At 36.6% G+C, this 17,568-nt stretch overlaps 1 protein-coding gene and 1 long non-coding RNA gene across 7 annotated transcripts in view; one reads left to right on the top strand and one right to left on the bottom strand.

Annotated features, from left to right (window-relative positions):
* The window catches only part of LOC145715559 (uncharacterized), a 43,164-nt gene that overhangs the window by 8,607 nt on the left and 16,989 nt on the right, over positions 1 to 17,568 (bottom strand). The window lies entirely within an intron of this gene.
* Positions 1 to 17,568, top strand: part of USP3 (ubiquitin specific peptidase 3) — a 106,179-nt gene that overhangs the window by 84,509 nt on the left and 4,102 nt on the right. For all 6 annotated transcript variants that reach the window (XM_078448718.2, XM_078448717.2, XM_078448720.2 and 3 more), the window contains 3 exons: positions 14,009 to 14,127; positions 15,370 to 15,483; positions 15,625 to 15,692. In XM_078448718.2, the coding sequence (XP_078304844.1) occupies positions 14,009 to 14,127; positions 15,370 to 15,483; positions 15,625 to 15,692 (301 nt within the window). The remainder of the gene's footprint in view (positions 1 to 14,008; positions 14,128 to 15,369; positions 15,484 to 15,624; positions 15,693 to 17,568) is intronic.

Raw genomic sequence — 17,568 nt, 5'->3', positions numbered from 1 at the left:
TAAAAAGTAGGCAAAAAACCAATTGCTTTACTATACATAGCACAAGATCCTATTCACAGTAGCAGTAAAATCTTTTTTGAAAAATATTTAAGACCTAGATGAAGAACATTATAAAACTTTATACAAAAACAGATTAAAAGTCTTAATAAACAGAGCCATGTCCTATTCTTGGATGGGAAGACCCAATATGAAATGGTAGAGATGTCAGTTATCCCCCAAATTATTCCCTAAGTTTATTCTAATTTGCTCAAAAGTTCTCCTGTAAGCAGAAAAATTCTTAAGAGGTGCTTAAAAAGTTTTTTAAGTGAAGATGAGGAAACAGGTTAGAGATGAGGTAGAAAATGTCCTAGATGTACTAATTTAGCAGGTACTAGTGCAGAAATGCTTATATATGGGAATTTATATAGCGAAGAAAAAAATTTTTTTTTAATTTTTTAACGTTTATTTATTTTTGAGACAGAGAGAGACAGAGCATGAACGGGGGAGGGTCAGAGAGAGGGAGACACAGATTCTGAAACAGGCTCCAGGCTCTGAGCTGAGCTGTCAGCACAGAGCCTGATGCGGGGCTCGAACCCACGGACCGTGAGATCACGAACTGAGCCGAAGTCGACTGCTCAACTGACTGAGCCACCCAGGTGCCCCGCAAAGAAAAAATTTCAAATCAGTGCAGAAAAGAATTTAGTCAATAGTGTGAGTGAAAATGAAAATTAAAACATTAATTTCATCCCTAATTCCTGTGTTTTCTCAAATTAATACAAGGTTTCAAGATTTAGTATGAGGGGCACCTGGGTGGCTCTGTTGGTTAAGTGTCCAACACATGATTTCAGTTCAGGTCATGATTTCATGGTTGAGTTTGAATCCATTCGGCTCTGTACTGACACCGCGAAGCATGCTTGGGCCTTCTTTCTCTCCCTCTCTCTGCCCCTCCCCTGGTCTCTCTCTCAAAATAAATAATAAAAAAACTTTAAAAATTTAATATGAAAAATAAAACCACAGAACTCTATAGGCAAGCTTTTTTTTGGATCTTGTTGTAAGGGAGAGCTTTCACCAAGGCCAGAATCCATAAAGGAAAATATTCATAAATTTAACTGCGTAATGGTGAAAGACACCATAAACAAAGTGGAAAAGGAGATGACCTGTGAGAAAGAGTACTTGAGTAAAGTATACGAATAGGAAGAGAATTGCAAACAGTTGATTTAACATATGAAAATGCATTGTCTCACATATTCAAGAAAGTGCACATAAAGCAGAATTGTTCAAAATGACAAAGATAGGTAATATTCATTGTTAGTAAAGGTTTTGGAGAGTGGACACTCTCATTGGGGTCAATGTAAATTGCTGGTTTGGGAGGACAGTGATCACTTTCAGTGAGCATTTCCTTAAAAAGTAATTTTACTTGTGAATGTGGACAATGAAACCTGTAAAAAGATGTCCTTGAAGCATTCTTTGTTATTGCAGCGATCAGAAACAGTTTTATGTGCCCTCTAGTTTAATAAATTGTGAATTTAATAAATAATGCTATGTAGTAATTAAGAAAGATGTAAAGTTGATCAGTAGCCAGGCCACAGAAAGATAGCCACAGAGTACTATGGAATACTATCTATGGAAGTATGTTTATAGAATGATTCCATTTGTATAAAATAAAAAACATTCAGATGTGCATTAAAATTCTTGAGCAGCATATCCATCTGTTCACAGTGATTTCTTAGGGACAGGCATTCCAGAAGAAAGTGAACTAGGACTTCCTTTTTCATGCTCTTTTATGTTGTTTGGATTTTTTTTAACCTATTCTGTCACCTTCATAATTATATATTTGCTTTGGGGGAGTAAAAAAAAAATGTGGATTAATTTAAACATACTTCCCAATTACTGTTTTGCTAAATTAAATTTATATAGTGCATAAAGGGGATCTAATAACGTCAACAAATCAGTTTTATTCCCTGCTCTCCATAGGGATGTATTTAACAGTTTAAATAATGTGGAAGACTGACACTTGTGAAATATATGCCCTGAAACCTTTGAGAATCTTAGGAGTTTCAAAAACCACCATGGCATATATTTTTTTTTGCTCATGAAATGCAGTAATGTACAAATGAAAAAAGTTTAAGCAGCTTCCTCAGATGGGAGGTGTGAAGGTAAGTAGAGAACAAAGCTTTGCTGAGATGTGAATGCTGGGTAGCTAGTAGACTGTTCACTGGCCATGTGATTCACTTCCACATACAAGCTTTGAGAAGTGAAATTTGTATTCATGCTGCTGCAAAATAGTAAACTGTAGTCATTTCAGGGTCATTCAGACTTTCCAGATATATTAAAACGGCAGGCATCAAATCTGTGAATGTCAGGGGTAGGCTGTGCCTAAGCAGTCTTTTTCTTTGAGAAATAATGACTGTATGCATGTATGTTTCAATAATAAAAGTTGAAGGACATTAAGAAAAGTGTGTATATTCATTGTAGAATTTAGCAAAGATTCAAAAGAATACAAAGGGGAAAATAAGTGACCCTTATAATTCTGTCCAGCAGTACCATGGTTAAGAGAATTTTTATTTAAAAACTGATATAAAAGCTGTTTTATAAAAAGGCAGCAGTTGGAAATTTAGAATTATTGTGGATTGTTACTGTTTTAACCCATAGAAGCCATTACAAATAGGCATTAGTTTTAAGGAGAGCTAAAAAGAAGCTTTTAAAACCCATATGGAGAGGACTATGTGGGTAGTTCTTTACTAATCCAACGAGGGTTTATAATGTTCCTTCTTTATTAAAACTAGAGGCTGCCCACGGACACGACAGTCTTCTGACTTTCTGATGCAGCTGTGACAATAAAGCTGCCTCAATGTCTGAGGGGTATAGCAGCAGGTGTGGGCTGTTGAGCTTGTAGCAAGAAAGAGGTGTGAGAACACAAGATGGCTTTGAGAGACAGTTGGGGCTACCATTTTAAAAACCGAATGTTTGAAAAACCAGATTCAGCTTGTATGGCTTACTAATGAATTGTTTAATGAGCCTTTTCTGTCTTCTGTTGTATTTTGGTTTATCATATATCAGTTATGCATAAATCAGTTATGGGACCACTTACTTAGGTCACCCTTTAAGTTTAAGCCTTTCAAAAGCAATGGAGCAAAACCTGGTCTTCTGTGCCCCTGTAGCTGTGGCACAGAGGCTAATTGCAAGCAGCTAGGCTGAATGTGGACTTCACCCAACAACGAGCCCAACCAAGGTGGCCTGAGGCATATAAAGGGCATGGGACCAAACTGTGCAGCATACCCACAGCAGGCAAAGTAGGTCATTGCAGCTCCCGGTGCTGAAGGCATATGCGGCTTACCCACAATAGTAGGTCACATGTAACCCACACAAAGGGCACCCCTGGAGGACCTGGTTTTGGTGACCTGAGGGGGGTGTTCTCTCCTACACAAGGCCACCACTTTAAAGACCAGGAGATGTAGCTGACCTACCTAATACATAGAAGCAAAAACACAGAGTTATAAAACATGAGTAGAGAGAGGAATACGTCCCAAATGAAAGAGCAAGACAAAATCACAGCTAAATGAAATGGTAATAGGCAATATGCCTGATAAAGAATTGAAAGTAGTGGCATAAATATACTCACTGGACTTAAGAGTGGATGAACTCAGAACTTAAAAATATAAAAACCAGTCAGAGGTAAAGAATTCAATAACTGAAATAAAAAATACATTAGAGGCCATCAACAGCAGATTAGAGGATTCAAAAGAATATAATCATCTGGAAGAGAGGGTAATCAAAAGCAACCAATCTAAATGGGGAAGAAAAAAGAAAAAAAAAATGAGAATAGGTTAAGGGACCTCAGTGACATCATCAAGCATAGTGACATTCACTTTATAGAGATCTCAGAGGGAGCAAAGAGAGAAGGAAGCAGAAAACTTACTCTAGGGCAGAAGGAAATGACAAGATGTATTCAAAGTACTGAAAGGAAAGAACCCTGCAAACCAAGAATACTCAATCCAGCAAGGTAGTCATTCATAATAGGAGGAGAGATAAAGAGTTTCCCAGACAAAAGTTAAAGGAATTCATTACCATGAAACAAGACTTTTAAGAAATGTTTAAGGAATTTTTTAAGTGGAAAGAAGAAGCCATAACTAAAAGGAAATTACAAATGGAAAAAATTTCACAGGTAAAAACAAATATATAGTAAATGTAGTAGATTAATCACTTAATGGAGTTAACACACAAAAGTAGCAAAATAGATTATATCTACAAAAATCAGTCTAGGGATCAATAAAAAAAGATGCAAAATCTATCATGTACATAATATGGAGGGGGAGTAAAAATGTAGTCCTTTTAGAACTTAAGGGACCATCAACTTAATATAGACTGCTAAACACATAAGATGTTATATATGAACCCAAGTGTTACCATAAATAAAAAACCTACAGTAGATACAGATACACAAAAAATAAAGGAATCCAAGCATAACACTAAATAAAGCCATCAAACTACCAGGGAAGAGAGCAAGAGAACAAGAAAGGAACAGAAAAACTACAAAACAACCAGAAAACAGTTCAAAGAATGATGTTTACTTTAAATGTAAATGGACTAAATGCTCCAATCAAAAGATATAGGGTGATGAAGTGGATTTTAAAAAATCCAACTGTATGCTTCCAAGAGACTCACTTCAGACCTAAAGAAACATACAGACTGAAACTGAAGGAATGCAAACACATATACCATGCAAACAGAAGCAAACAAAACACAACACACACACACACACACACACACACACACACACACACCCGAGGTAGCCACAGTTATATCAGACAAAATAGACTTTAAAACAAAGACTGTAGCATGAGACAAAGAAGGGGACTACATAAAGGGATCGATCCTACGTGAAAATACAATTGTAAATATCTGTGTGCCCCAAATAGCATCTCAACACATAAAGCAAATATTAACAGACCTAAAGGGAGTAATTGACAATAGTAATATCAGGGGACTTTAATACCCTACTTACATCAATGAATGGATAGGTTATCTAGACAGCAAATCAATAAAGAAACAATGCTTTTGAATGATACATTGGACCAGATTGGCCTAACAGGTATATTCAGAGCATTATACTCAAAAACCAGTAAAATACGCATTATTTTCAAGTGCACATGGAACATTCTCCAGGATAGATGATGGTAGGCCACAAAACAAGTATATTAAAATCTTATTAAGTATCTTTTCCAAACATAATGAAACTACAAATTCATTACAAAAAAAAATCTTGAAAAAACACAGAACAGATGGAGAAACAACATACTACTAAACAATCATTGGGTCAGTGAAGAAATCAAAGCAGAAATAAAAAAAATACATAGACACAAGTGAAAATGACATTAAGGTCCAAAATCTTCAGGACATAGCAAAAGCAGCTTTAAGAGGGAAGGTAATAGTGATGAGGCATACCTCAAGAAACAAAATTCTCAACCTAACTTACACCTAAAGGAGCCCGAAAAGAATAAATGAAGCCCAAAACTAGAACGAAGGAAATAAAAAAAAAGAGTAGATCGCTCAAACTAAGAGCAGGTTCTTTGAAAAGGTAATTGATAAACCTTTAGCCAGACATATGAAGAAGAAGAGAGGACTCCCAGTAAATAAAATCAGAAATGAAGGAGACACAACAAATACAAAGGATATAAGAGAATATTATGCAAAGTTACATGCAACAAATTGAAAAACCTAGAAGAAAGGGGTAAATTCCTGGAAACTTACAATCTTTCAAAACTGAACCAGGAAGAAATAGAAAATTTGAACAGATCAATTACTAGTAATATAATTGAATCAACAATTAAAAAGAAAAACTAACACAAGTCCATGACTAGATGACTTAACATATGAATTCTATCAAGCATTTAAAGAAGAGTTAATACCTGTTTTTCTCAAACTATCCCCAAAAATAGAATAGGGAGGAAAACTTCCAAAATCATTCTACAAGGCCAGCATTAACCTGATAACAAAACCAGACAAAGATACAAAAACAAAGATACAAAAAACAAAAACAAAACACCAACTATAGGCCAGTATCTCTGATGAACATAGAACCAAAAATAATAAAGTAGTAGCAAACCAAATTCAACAATACATTAAAAAAAAAAAAACACTCACCATAATTAAGTAGGATTTATTCCAGGGATGCAAGGGTGGTTTACTACTCGCAAGTCAATCAGTGTGACAGATCACATTAACAAGAGAAAGGACAAAAACCATATGATTATCTCAAAAGATGCAGAAAACGCATTTAACAAAATACAACATCCATTCATGATAAAAACTTTCAACTAAGTAGGTTTAGAGGGAATTTACCTCAACATAATAAAGGTCACATATACAAACCCACAGCTAACATAGTACTCAATAGTGAAAAAGTGAGTACCTTTTCTCTAATATCATGAACAGGACAAGGATATCCACTCACCATTTTTATTCAGTATAGTACTTGAAGTCCTAACTGTAGCAGTTGGACAAGAAAAAGAAAAGGCATTCAAATTGGTAAGGAAGAAGTAAAATTGTCATTATTTGTAGATGACATGATAGCATATATAGAAAACCCTAAAGACTCCACCAAAAAACTCGTAATGAAGAAGCAGAAAGAAAATCCTGCAGCAAAAAGATACATACCTAGGAATAAATTTAACCAAGTGAAAAATATATACACTGAAAACTGTAAGACATTGATGAAAGAGATGAAACATGATACAAAGAAATGGAATGATATACCATGCTCATGGGTTGGAAGAGTATTGTTAAAATGTCCATACCACCCAAAGCAATCTACAGATTGAATGTAAATCCTATCAAAATACCACTGGTATTTTTTATAGAAGTAGAACAATCCTAAAATTTGTATGAAAGCACAAAAGATTGCCAAAGCCATCATGATAAAGAATAAAACTGGAGGTATCACAATCCCACACTTCAAAATATACTACGAAGCTATACTAATCAAAATAGTGTGGAACTAGCACAAATAGACTTGGAGATAATGGAACAGACTCAAGAGCCCAGAAATAAATTCACAACTATATAGTCAGGTAATCAGCAACAAAGGAGGCAAGAATATACACTGAGGAAAAGACAGTCTTTTCCATAAATAGTGTTGGGAAAATTGGACAGCTACTTGCAAAAAAGCAAAACTGGACCACCTTCTTACACTATACACAAAAATAAACTCTAAATGGATTAAAGACCTAAATGTAAGACCTGAAACCATAAAACTCCTGAAAGAAAATACAGGCAGTTATCTCTTAGACATCACCCTTAGCAACATATTTATGGATAGGTCTCCTCAGGCAAGGGAAACTAAAGCAAAAATATAGTAATAGGACTACACCAAAATAAAAAGGTTCTGTACAGCAAAGGAACCAACAGAACAAGAAGGCAGCCTACTGAATGGGAGGAGATATTTGCAAATGATAAATCCCATAAGCGGTTAATAGCCAATACACATACACACACACACACACACACACACACACACAACTTGACACCAAAAAAATCCAAGTAAAAAATCAAGATGAATAGACATTTTTTCAAAGAAGACATACAGATGGCTAGACATGAAAAGATGCTCAACGTCACTAATCAAGGAAATGCTAATCAAAACCACAATGCGGTATTACTTCATACCTGTCAGAATGGCTAGTAGCAAACAGAAAAGAAATATCAAATGTTGGCAAAGATGTGGAGAAAAGGGAATCCTAGTGCACTGTAGGCAGGAATGTAAATTGGTGCAACCTACTGGGGTAAACAGCATGGAAATTCCTCAAAAAAAATTAAAAATAGAAATACCATATGATCCAGTAGTTCCACTGCTGGGTATTTATCCAAAGAAAATGAAAACACTAATTCCAAAAGATATATCCACCCCTGTGTTTACTGCAGCATTATTTACAGTAGCCAAGATGTAGAAGCAACCCAAGTATCCATCAGTAGATGAATGGATAAAGAACGTGGGATAGATATATATACATGATGTATATTAGTCATAAAAAAGAATGAGATCTTGCCATTTGGGACAACATAGATGGACTCAATAAGGAAACATTGGCCTTAAATGACACATTAGACCAGATGGACTTAACAGATATGTACAGAACATTTCATCCAAAAGCAAAAGGATGTACATTCTTCTCAAGTGCACATGGAACATTCTCCAAGATAGATCATCTGTTAGGCCACAAAAGAAGTCTTAATCAATTTAAGAGGATTAAAATCATATCAAACATCTTTTCTCACCATAGGAGTATGAAACTGGACATCAATTATGAGAAGAAAACTGGAAAATCCACAAATATTTGGAGATTAAATGACATGCTACTGAACAACCAATAGGTCAAAGAAGAAATTAAAAGAGAAATTTAAAAAATGCCTTATGACAAATGAAGCTGGAAACAAAACATACTAAAACTTAAGGGCAAAAGCAGTTCTAGGAGGGAAGTTCATAGTGATAAATACCTACTTTGAGAAACAAGAAAAATCTCGAGTAAACAAAATAACTTTACACTTTAAGGAATGAGAAAAAGAACAAAGCCCCAAGTTAGTAGGAGGAAGGAAATAACAGAGATTGGAGTGGAAATAGATGAGACTTTAGACAACAGAAAAAAATCAATGAAATAGCTGGTTCTTTGAAAATATAAAATTGACCGACCTTTTGCCAGAGTCATGGAGACAAAGACAGGGCTCAAAATCTGAAAGGAAAGAGGAGACATTACAACTGATACCACAGAAATGCAAAGGATCCTAAGAGACTATTACGAACAGTTACACACACTGGACAACCTAGAAGAACTGGAAAAATTCCTAGAAACCCACAACCTACCAAGACTGAACTATGAAGAAACAGAAAATGTGAACAGACATTACTAGTAAGGAGATTGAATCAGTAATTGAGAAACTCCCAACAGACAGAAGCCAGGGACTATATACAACTTCAGTGATGAATTCTTTTGAACATTCAGAGAATTCATACCAATCCTTCTCCAACTTTTCCAAACAATAGAAAATGAAAGAACACTTTTTTTTAATGTTTATTTGTTTTTGAGACAGAGCAATAGAGCAAGCAGGAGAGGAGCAGAGAGAGGGAGACAATCCTAAGCAGTCTCCATGCCTTCAGCACAGAGCCCAATGTGGGGCTTGAACATTCGAACCATGAGATCATGACCTGAGCTGAAACCCAAAGTCAGATGCTTAAGTGATTGAGCTGCCCTGTCGCCCCAAGGAGAGAACACTTTCAAATTCATTTTACAAGGCCATGTTACAATGGCCTTGATACCAAAGACAAGGGCACCATAAGAAAAGCTGATGTTCCTGATTAACATAGGTGCAGAAATCTTCAACAAATCATTAAAAAAGTGAATTCAACAATACTGTTGACCCTGGAATAACATGGGTTTGAACTACACAGGTCCGCTTATATGCGAATTGTTTCAATTAGTACAGTATAGTACTATAAACGTATTTTGTCTTCCCTGTGATTATTTTTAAAGCTTATTTATTTTGAGAGACCCAGCATGTGTGTCCAAGTGGGGGAGGGGCAGAGAGAGGGAGAGAGAGAATTCCAAGCAGGCTCCTTCCTGTTAGCACAGAGCCCATCATGGGGCTTGATCCCACAAACCCTAAGATCATGACCTGAGCTGAAATCAAAAGTTGGACACTTAACAAGCCCAGGAGACCCTTCCTTGTGATTTTTTATAATAACATTTTCCTTTTTCTTACTTTACTGTAAGAGTATAGTATATAATATATATAAAATACAAAATACGTGTCAATTGTGTTATTAGGATTCTGGTTAACAATAGCCTATCAGTAGTTAGGTTTTAAGGGAGTCAAAAGCCATATATGGATTTTTTTTTTAATACATGGATTTTCAGCTGCACAGGGGATCAATGCCCTGAATCTCCGTGTTGTTCAAGGGTCAACTGTACACTAAAGGTTCATATACCATAATCAGGTAGGATTTGTTCCAGGGATGCCGGGAAGGTTTAACATCTGCAAGGCAGTCAGTGTTATACAACACATTACAAAATGAAGGATAACAATTCTATGGTTATCTCAGTAGATGCATAAAAAGCATTTGGCAAAATTCAACGTCCATTTATGATAAAAATTCTTAAAGTGGGTATAGAGGGTACTTTCCTCAACATAGTAAAGGCCATATAGGACAAGCCCACAGCCTAACATAATACTGAATGGTGAAAGCTGCAAGCCTTTCCCCAGAGCGATGAATAAAACAGGGATGTCCACTTTCACCACTTCTATTCAATATAGTATTGAAAATCCTCACCAGAGCAATTAGGCAAGGGAAAAAAAAGGCATCCTATTTCAAAGATGACACAGAATTATATATAGAAAAACCCTTAAGATTCCACCAAAAAGCATATTCAAGTTTTAGCATCAAAATCATCATAGCAAAAATCTATTGCACTTTATACACTAATAATGAACTGTCAAAAAGATAGAATAGTCCCTTTACAGTTGCATCAGAAAGAATACCTAAGAATAAATTTAACTGAGGTAAAAGACCTGTACAATGAAAACTGTAAGAATGAAGAAAGAAAGGACACAAATAAATGGAAAGATATACCATGCCCATGGATTGGGATAATTAATGTTGTTAAAGTGTTCATATTACCCTAAGCAATCCCCAGATTCACTGCAACCCCCATAAAAATTCCAATGGTATTTTTCACAGAAGTAGAACAAATAACCGTAAGATTTGTGTGGAACCACAAAAGACCCCAGATAGCCAAAGAAATCCTGAGAAAGAAGAAGAAGGCAGGAGGCATCACACTCCTTGATTTTTTTTTTTTTTTTTTTTTTTTTTTTAGGTTTAGTTATTTGTTTTGAGAGAGAGAGAGTGGGAGAGCAGGAGAATCCCAAGCAGGCTCCACAGTGCCATCATGGAGCCTGATGCGGGGCTCAAACTCACAAACTATGATATCATGACTTGAGCTGAAACCAAGAGTCATATGCTCAACCAACTGAGCCACCCAGGTGCCCCACACTCCTTGCTTTTAAACTAAATTACAAAACTATAGCAGATCAAAACAGTATGGTTTTGGCATAGAAACAGACATATTTATCAGTGGTACAGAATAGAGAATCCAGAAATAAGTCCATACATACATGGTCAGTTTACAACAAAGGAGCCAAGAATATACAAGGGAAAGGATGGTCTCTTCAATAAACGATGTTGGGAAAACTGGACAGTCACATGCAAAAGAGTGAAAGTGGACTACTTTTTTTAACTCAAAATGGTTTGAAGACTGGAGCCTAGGACCTGAAACCATGAAGATCCTAGAAGAAAACATAGGAGGTAAGTTCCTTGACATAGGTCTTGGCAGTGACTTTTTGAATCTGTCTCCATAAGCAAAGGCAACAAAAGGAAAAATAAGTAAGAGGGATTACTTCAGAGGTGCCCGGGTGGCTCAGATGGTAAAGCATTTGAGTCTCGGTCTTATCTTAGGTCTTCACCTCAGGGTCATGAGTTCAAGCCCTGCATTGGGCTCCACACTGGGCTTGAAGCCTACTTAGAAGAAGAGGAATAACTTCAAACCAAAAAGCTTCTGGACAGTAAAGGAAGTAAGATAAGAAGGCAACCTACTGAATGGGAAAAAATGTTTGCAAATAATATTTGCTAAGGGGTTAATATCCAGAATATATAAAGAACTCATATAATTCAATAGCAAAACAACAACCAAACAACAACCAGTTCCATTTAAAAAATGGGCAGAAGATCCTAATAGACATTTTTCCAAAGATAACATACAGATGGCCAACAGGTATATGAAAAGACGCTCTACGTCACTAATTATCAGAGAAATGCAGATGAAAACCACAATGAAGTATCACCTCACAACTGTCAGAATGGCTGTTATCAAAAATATAAGAAATAACGTGTCGGCAGAGATGTGGAGTACGCTCTGGTCAACATGTGTATTGGTGTAGCCACTATGGAAAACACTATGGAGGTTCCTCAAAAAATTAAAGTAGAACTACCAGATGACGCAGCAATTCCACTTCTGGGTATTTTCCCAAAGAAAATGAATATACTAACTTGAAAAGATATAAATGATCCCCATGTTCATTGCAGCATTATTTACAATAATCAAGATATATAAGCAACTGTTACATGAATGGATAAAGACAACATATTTATACAATGGAATATTTCAGCCATAAAGAATGAAATCTTGCTTGTCATTTACAACAACATGGATGGAACTCAAGGGCATTGTGCTGAGTTAAACAAGTTAGAGAAAGACAAATACCTTATGATCTCACTTCTATGTGAAATCTAAAAAAAAAAAACAAAAAAAACCAAAAAACCAACAACAAAAAATCCAAGCTCATAGATAACAGAAAAGAAATTGGTAGTTACCAGAGGTGAGGGATGGGGGGTGGGCAAAATGGGTGAAGGGGAGCAAAAAGTAGAAACTTGCAGTTAGTAAGTCATTGGGATACAATTTGAGCATGTTGACTACAGTTAATAATACTGTATTGTATGTTTAAAAGTTGCTAAGAGAAATCAGAAGTTCTCACCACAGGAAAAAAAAATTAAACTATGTTACGTATGGTGATGGATATTAATTAGACTTACTGTGGTGATCATTTCACAGTACAAATATTGAATTATGTTGTGCAGCTGAAAATAATATGTGCCAGCTATACCTCAAAAAAATCCCACAAAGAATGCATGGTCCCCTTTTCCACACATTGGCCTGTGCACTCCCAGGCTCTTCCTTATACTGTCTCATGGAAGCCAGCATGGACTATGACCTGAAAACTCTTGAGTACAGAGACCAGTGTCCCTTTTCCTTATATAGCTAGGTTTGTGCTTGCTACCCAGCTTTTCAAACATTATATTGTTTAAAGATGCATATATGCATATATGTGATCTAGAGAGGGAAGCAAAAAGACAGTACAGAATTCAGGATAATGGCTATTTCTAGGGGGAAATACGGGGTTTGTGAGTGGGAAGATACAGGAAACTCCTAGCAGGGCTCCCACACATGGCTTTTTAGGTCGTTCACTGCAGAACTCTAGGGGAAGCCGTATATATACATAAAGTCTGGCTCCTCCAGTACTAGAGAGAATCCATTTTTTTACCTGAGGGCTGGGTACAGGCATTCATATTCTTCTCTAAAAAGAATATTATTTCTCTACAGAACAATACATACCTTTCTGATTACAATAGGAGTTGGCAAACTTTTCCTATAAAAGGCCAGATAGTAAATATGTTAGGCATTATTGCACAGAAGTTCTGCATCCCAACTACTTAACTCTGCTGTTAAGTGTACAAGCAGCTACAGATGATATATAAATGAGTGGGTGTGTCTGTGTTCCAAGAAAACTTTATTTACAAAACCAACTAGCTGGATTTGGCGTGGGGCTGCAGTATGCCAAACCCCAGATTACACAGTTAAACCTTTAAAAGAAAAAAAAACAACTATCTGTGGTTTGTCTAGTGGATTCAGAGTAGAGCCTGGAACAAAGGATTCACTGGAGGTATAGTAGGAAGGTCAGTAATGTAGTTTCCTGCAATCCATGTTTTTAAGTAAGTTATGACTGAAAATGTTGGATCTGACTTTGTCCAACTATAATGTAAGACATTGAGAGAAAGTTGCTGCTCAAACATGGATTTAAGGAAACCATTTTTATCAAAATGATCCAGACTAATTCTTCATTAAAAACATTAAACCCAATAACCGTATCACCTGTCGTTAACTGATCACTACCAGATGTCAGACATGATGGCCAGGAACTTCACACATTATTTTCCTCACAACAGTTCTTCAAAGTGGGTTTGTTTGGGGTTTTTTGGTATCCATTTTGCAACCAAGAAAGGCTGACTTTTCCAAGGTCACAAAGCTAATAAAGCTGAGATTTGAGCCATAGTTGTCCAGCTTCAAAGTTCAGTCTGTTTTCTACAGCACACTGTCTCTGTAGAAGGCTTTCTGTTTTAATGTCGCCAAAATCAATTTGGTTTTAGATTGTCTTCGCAGTTTTACTGACTTAGAAGAACTCGATGAGACAGAGTTATATATGTGCCACAAATGCAAAAAGAAACAAAAATCCACTAAAAAGTTTTGGATTCAGAAACTACCCAAGGTAAGCATGGAGTTTCAAATTATGCAATTTTGAGGGGAAAAATGTTTATGATTGATGAGAAGACAAATTATTTTTGTAACTTCAGCCTATGTGATCTATTCTATATTGGTCTCTAGAGTTTTCAGCAAGAGGTAAATGAACCCTTTGAGAATGTATAATTAATGTGTCCTGATCACAATTTCCAGTATGTGGAGAGGATGGTTTCCTATCACACCACTGCTAAGCAGCCAGCTGGGTGTCCTACAATTCAGTGCAACTCTGACACTGTCAAAGCCGGTGATAGTGATCAGATTCCACAGGTTCAGGGCTCAATCCCCTAAGACTACCTCTGCTTCAGAAGCCCAGCAAATGCAGCTTGTTACTTTATGCTTCTGCCCAACGGGCTAGACATGTATGTGAGGAGATGTATAGGGCAGGGTCCTGAACAGAGGAGCTTCTGCCCTTGTGGAGTTTGGGCCTGGCACAGTAGCACTTTGAAGTGTTCTGGTTCCCCATCTGGAAGCTGTCCAAACTTCTCCTTTAGGATTTTTATGGAGCCTTCATTACATAGGCATGGCTGATTAAGTCATTGGCTATTGGCAGTTGTTCAACTTTCAGCCCCTCCGCCCTACCTGAAGAGTTGGGTTGGGGAGACTGAAAGTTCCAATTCTGTAATCACATGGTTGGACCCCTGGCAACCACGCCTGATCCTTTGAGGCAGTCAAAAAGTTACCTTATTGGCATAACAAAGACACCTATATGGCCATCCCTTTGGAAATTCTAACAGCTTAGGAGCTGTGTGGAAATACATATATAATATATATACTATATAAGTCTAATTAAAAATACAACATTATATAAAGTATATATAATTATTTTAGAAAATACATAGTGTGTATATATAACATATATATGTATATTATATATATATATGTGTGTGTATATTAGGTCTTAACCCCCTTTCCATACAGCTCCTAAACCCTTAGCATATATATTTTCTATATATTTTCTAGTTTATTTCCAGTCAGTTAACTACAGTGTTGTATTAATTTCAGGTGTTATATTTATTATAAATCACAATATCATAATAAGGTATGTGGAAGAAAGTACTATCAAGGTTCAAAAAAAAAAAAAAAAAAAGAACTGATAGGCCACCTAAAATATTACTGAGAGGTATTAGTACCAAGTAGTTAATTTTACTGAAAGGGAAATTAGATGTTTTTGGTTTTTTTTTTACAGTCTTCGTCCTTATCTCTCATCCAGGTACTATGCTTACATCTGAAACGATTTCACTGGACTGCATATTTAAGAAACAAAGTTGATACCTATGTAGAATTTCCATTGAGAGGCCTAGACATGAAATGCTACTTACTAGAGGTATGGTAAATTAATTACCTTTACTAGGAGGGTGCTAAGATGGCTTTTCAGTAAAATTAAGTCCTCACATTGATAGGAGCTAGGGTGTCATTGACCTCTGCTCCTAACTCAGTCCTGGATGTCTTCTCCCTTGTTCTATAGCCTGAGAACAGTGGCCCAGAGAGCTGCCTGTATGACCTTGCTGCTGTGGTGGTGCACCATGGTTCTGGGTAAGTGTGTCAGTGGCTTTTCTTATGGTTGGTTTTCGAAAAGCACAGCAAAGGGGCACCTTGGTGGCTCAGTCAGTTAAGCTTCCAACCTCAGCTCAGGTCATGATCTCACAGTTTGTGGGTTCGAGCCCTGCGTCAGGGTGTATGCTGACAGCTCAGAGCCTGGAGACTGCTTCTGATTCTGTGTCTCTCTTTCTTTCTGCCCCTTCCCCACTCACACTCTGTCTCTGTCTCAAAAATAAGTAAACGCTAAAAAAAATAAATAAAAAGCACAGCGAAGACCTGCAATTTTGCACCACTCTTGATCATTCTCCGTCAACTCCTTAAAAATGGTTTCAGATACATAACACAGGTGAGGTAGAACTTTCTTTCAGTCGTGGTGTGGAAGAATGTTCTGGAGAGGATGTTTGTGAAGGAAGAAGAAAAGGCACATGAAAGCAAAATGGAGAAGGGTTCATTTGAGCTCAGCATTGAGAACCTATTTATCCACAAAATCCTCAGTAGGCTTTACTCCAAAGTTGTTTATTTCCTTTGCCATTTGACTTTTAAATTGGGGGAAAATGGGAAATTATTTAGAGTAACTTCATATCATCTGTTTAAAGATTTGTTTTTTTATTTTATTGAATAATCTTTTTCTGGTAATTTTGTTATTAGTTTATACTTTCTGATTCCTTAAGAATGGCTATTTTACTTTTAAACATGGACAAACCCCTATCCATGTTGAGAACCCTTTTCCCTCAGAACTTTGTAGACATTGCTCCCTTGACTTCATCATTCCAGGGCCAAGTCCACTACAGGTCTGATTCTCATCTCTTTATAGGCAACCTTTTTTTACTTACTGGAAGGTTGTAGGATCCTCTCTCTTCGGATTTAAGAAATTATAGTAGATGTATTCCTGGCTTAGTAGTTGATAGGGACACTCTTTGGTGTCCTCAGCTCATGGAAATATTGTTTGTTCCACCCCATTCTCTCCCTGTTACGTGTGTGGCAACCCCTCCGTATCTGCAGAGATACGTTCCAAGACTCCCAAGTGGATGCTTACAGTCATAGTAACAAATCCTATATATACACTATATTTTTTCATGTACATACAAACATACCTATGATAGCTTAATTTATAAACAATTATAATATTAATTATAATTGTGACAGTGTTAGGCTTCTCTTGACCTTTGGACAATACATTAGAAAGCATCACCTCTTGGACCGCAGCTGACTGTGGTAAACTGAACCGTGGAAAGGGAAACTGAGGACAAGGGGTGACTATTATATAGTGAATTTTCTGGTTCTTTTCCACATTTTAACCGTTGTTTAATGATTTCCATCTCTGTTTCTGAAGACTGCCATGGCCTATTTTTCCAAATCACCAATTTGGATTTCATCTGTACCCAAATTGAAGATGACATTTTTAATACCATGGCAATCCCATTTTTCTGGTAACTCCTTTTCCTAACATACATTTTTGTTTTATGGTTGTGCTTTTTTAAACCATTGGTATTAATTAGAATTTTTAAAGCTCCTAGGTTTTCTGCATTAAATTTGTTAGTGGTTAATTGCTTGTTCTTCCCAGTACTTTTCTTTCATACTATGTCCCCACCACTGCCCCCCAAGGGTTTGATGATTTGGGGCTGTTTAGAATCCTAATAGATGATGATGAGATTGATCATTATCGATAAATGGTAAGGGTTTCTCTAGCATTTATGAAAAGTGTTCTACCTGAGGCTTTTCTCTCACCTGGGAGGGCTGACTATAGGGCTGACTGTATGGTTGAGTGGGTGGGTCATGCTGAAAGAGAAAAGCCCTTTCCTGGAGGCAGATTACTTTCTTAAGCTCAGGTTTTTTCCAAGGCTGTGATGGAAATCTGTTCCTCACTTTT

This window comes from Panthera onca, chromosome B3 (genome assembly GCF_046562875.1).
Source record: "Panthera onca isolate mPanOnc1 chromosome B3, mPanOnc1 haplotype 2, whole genome shotgun sequence".
Taxonomy (NCBI): Eukaryota; Metazoa; Chordata; class Mammalia; order Carnivora; family Felidae; genus Panthera; species Panthera onca.
This window is presented reverse-complemented; position numbering and strand designations above follow the sequence as displayed.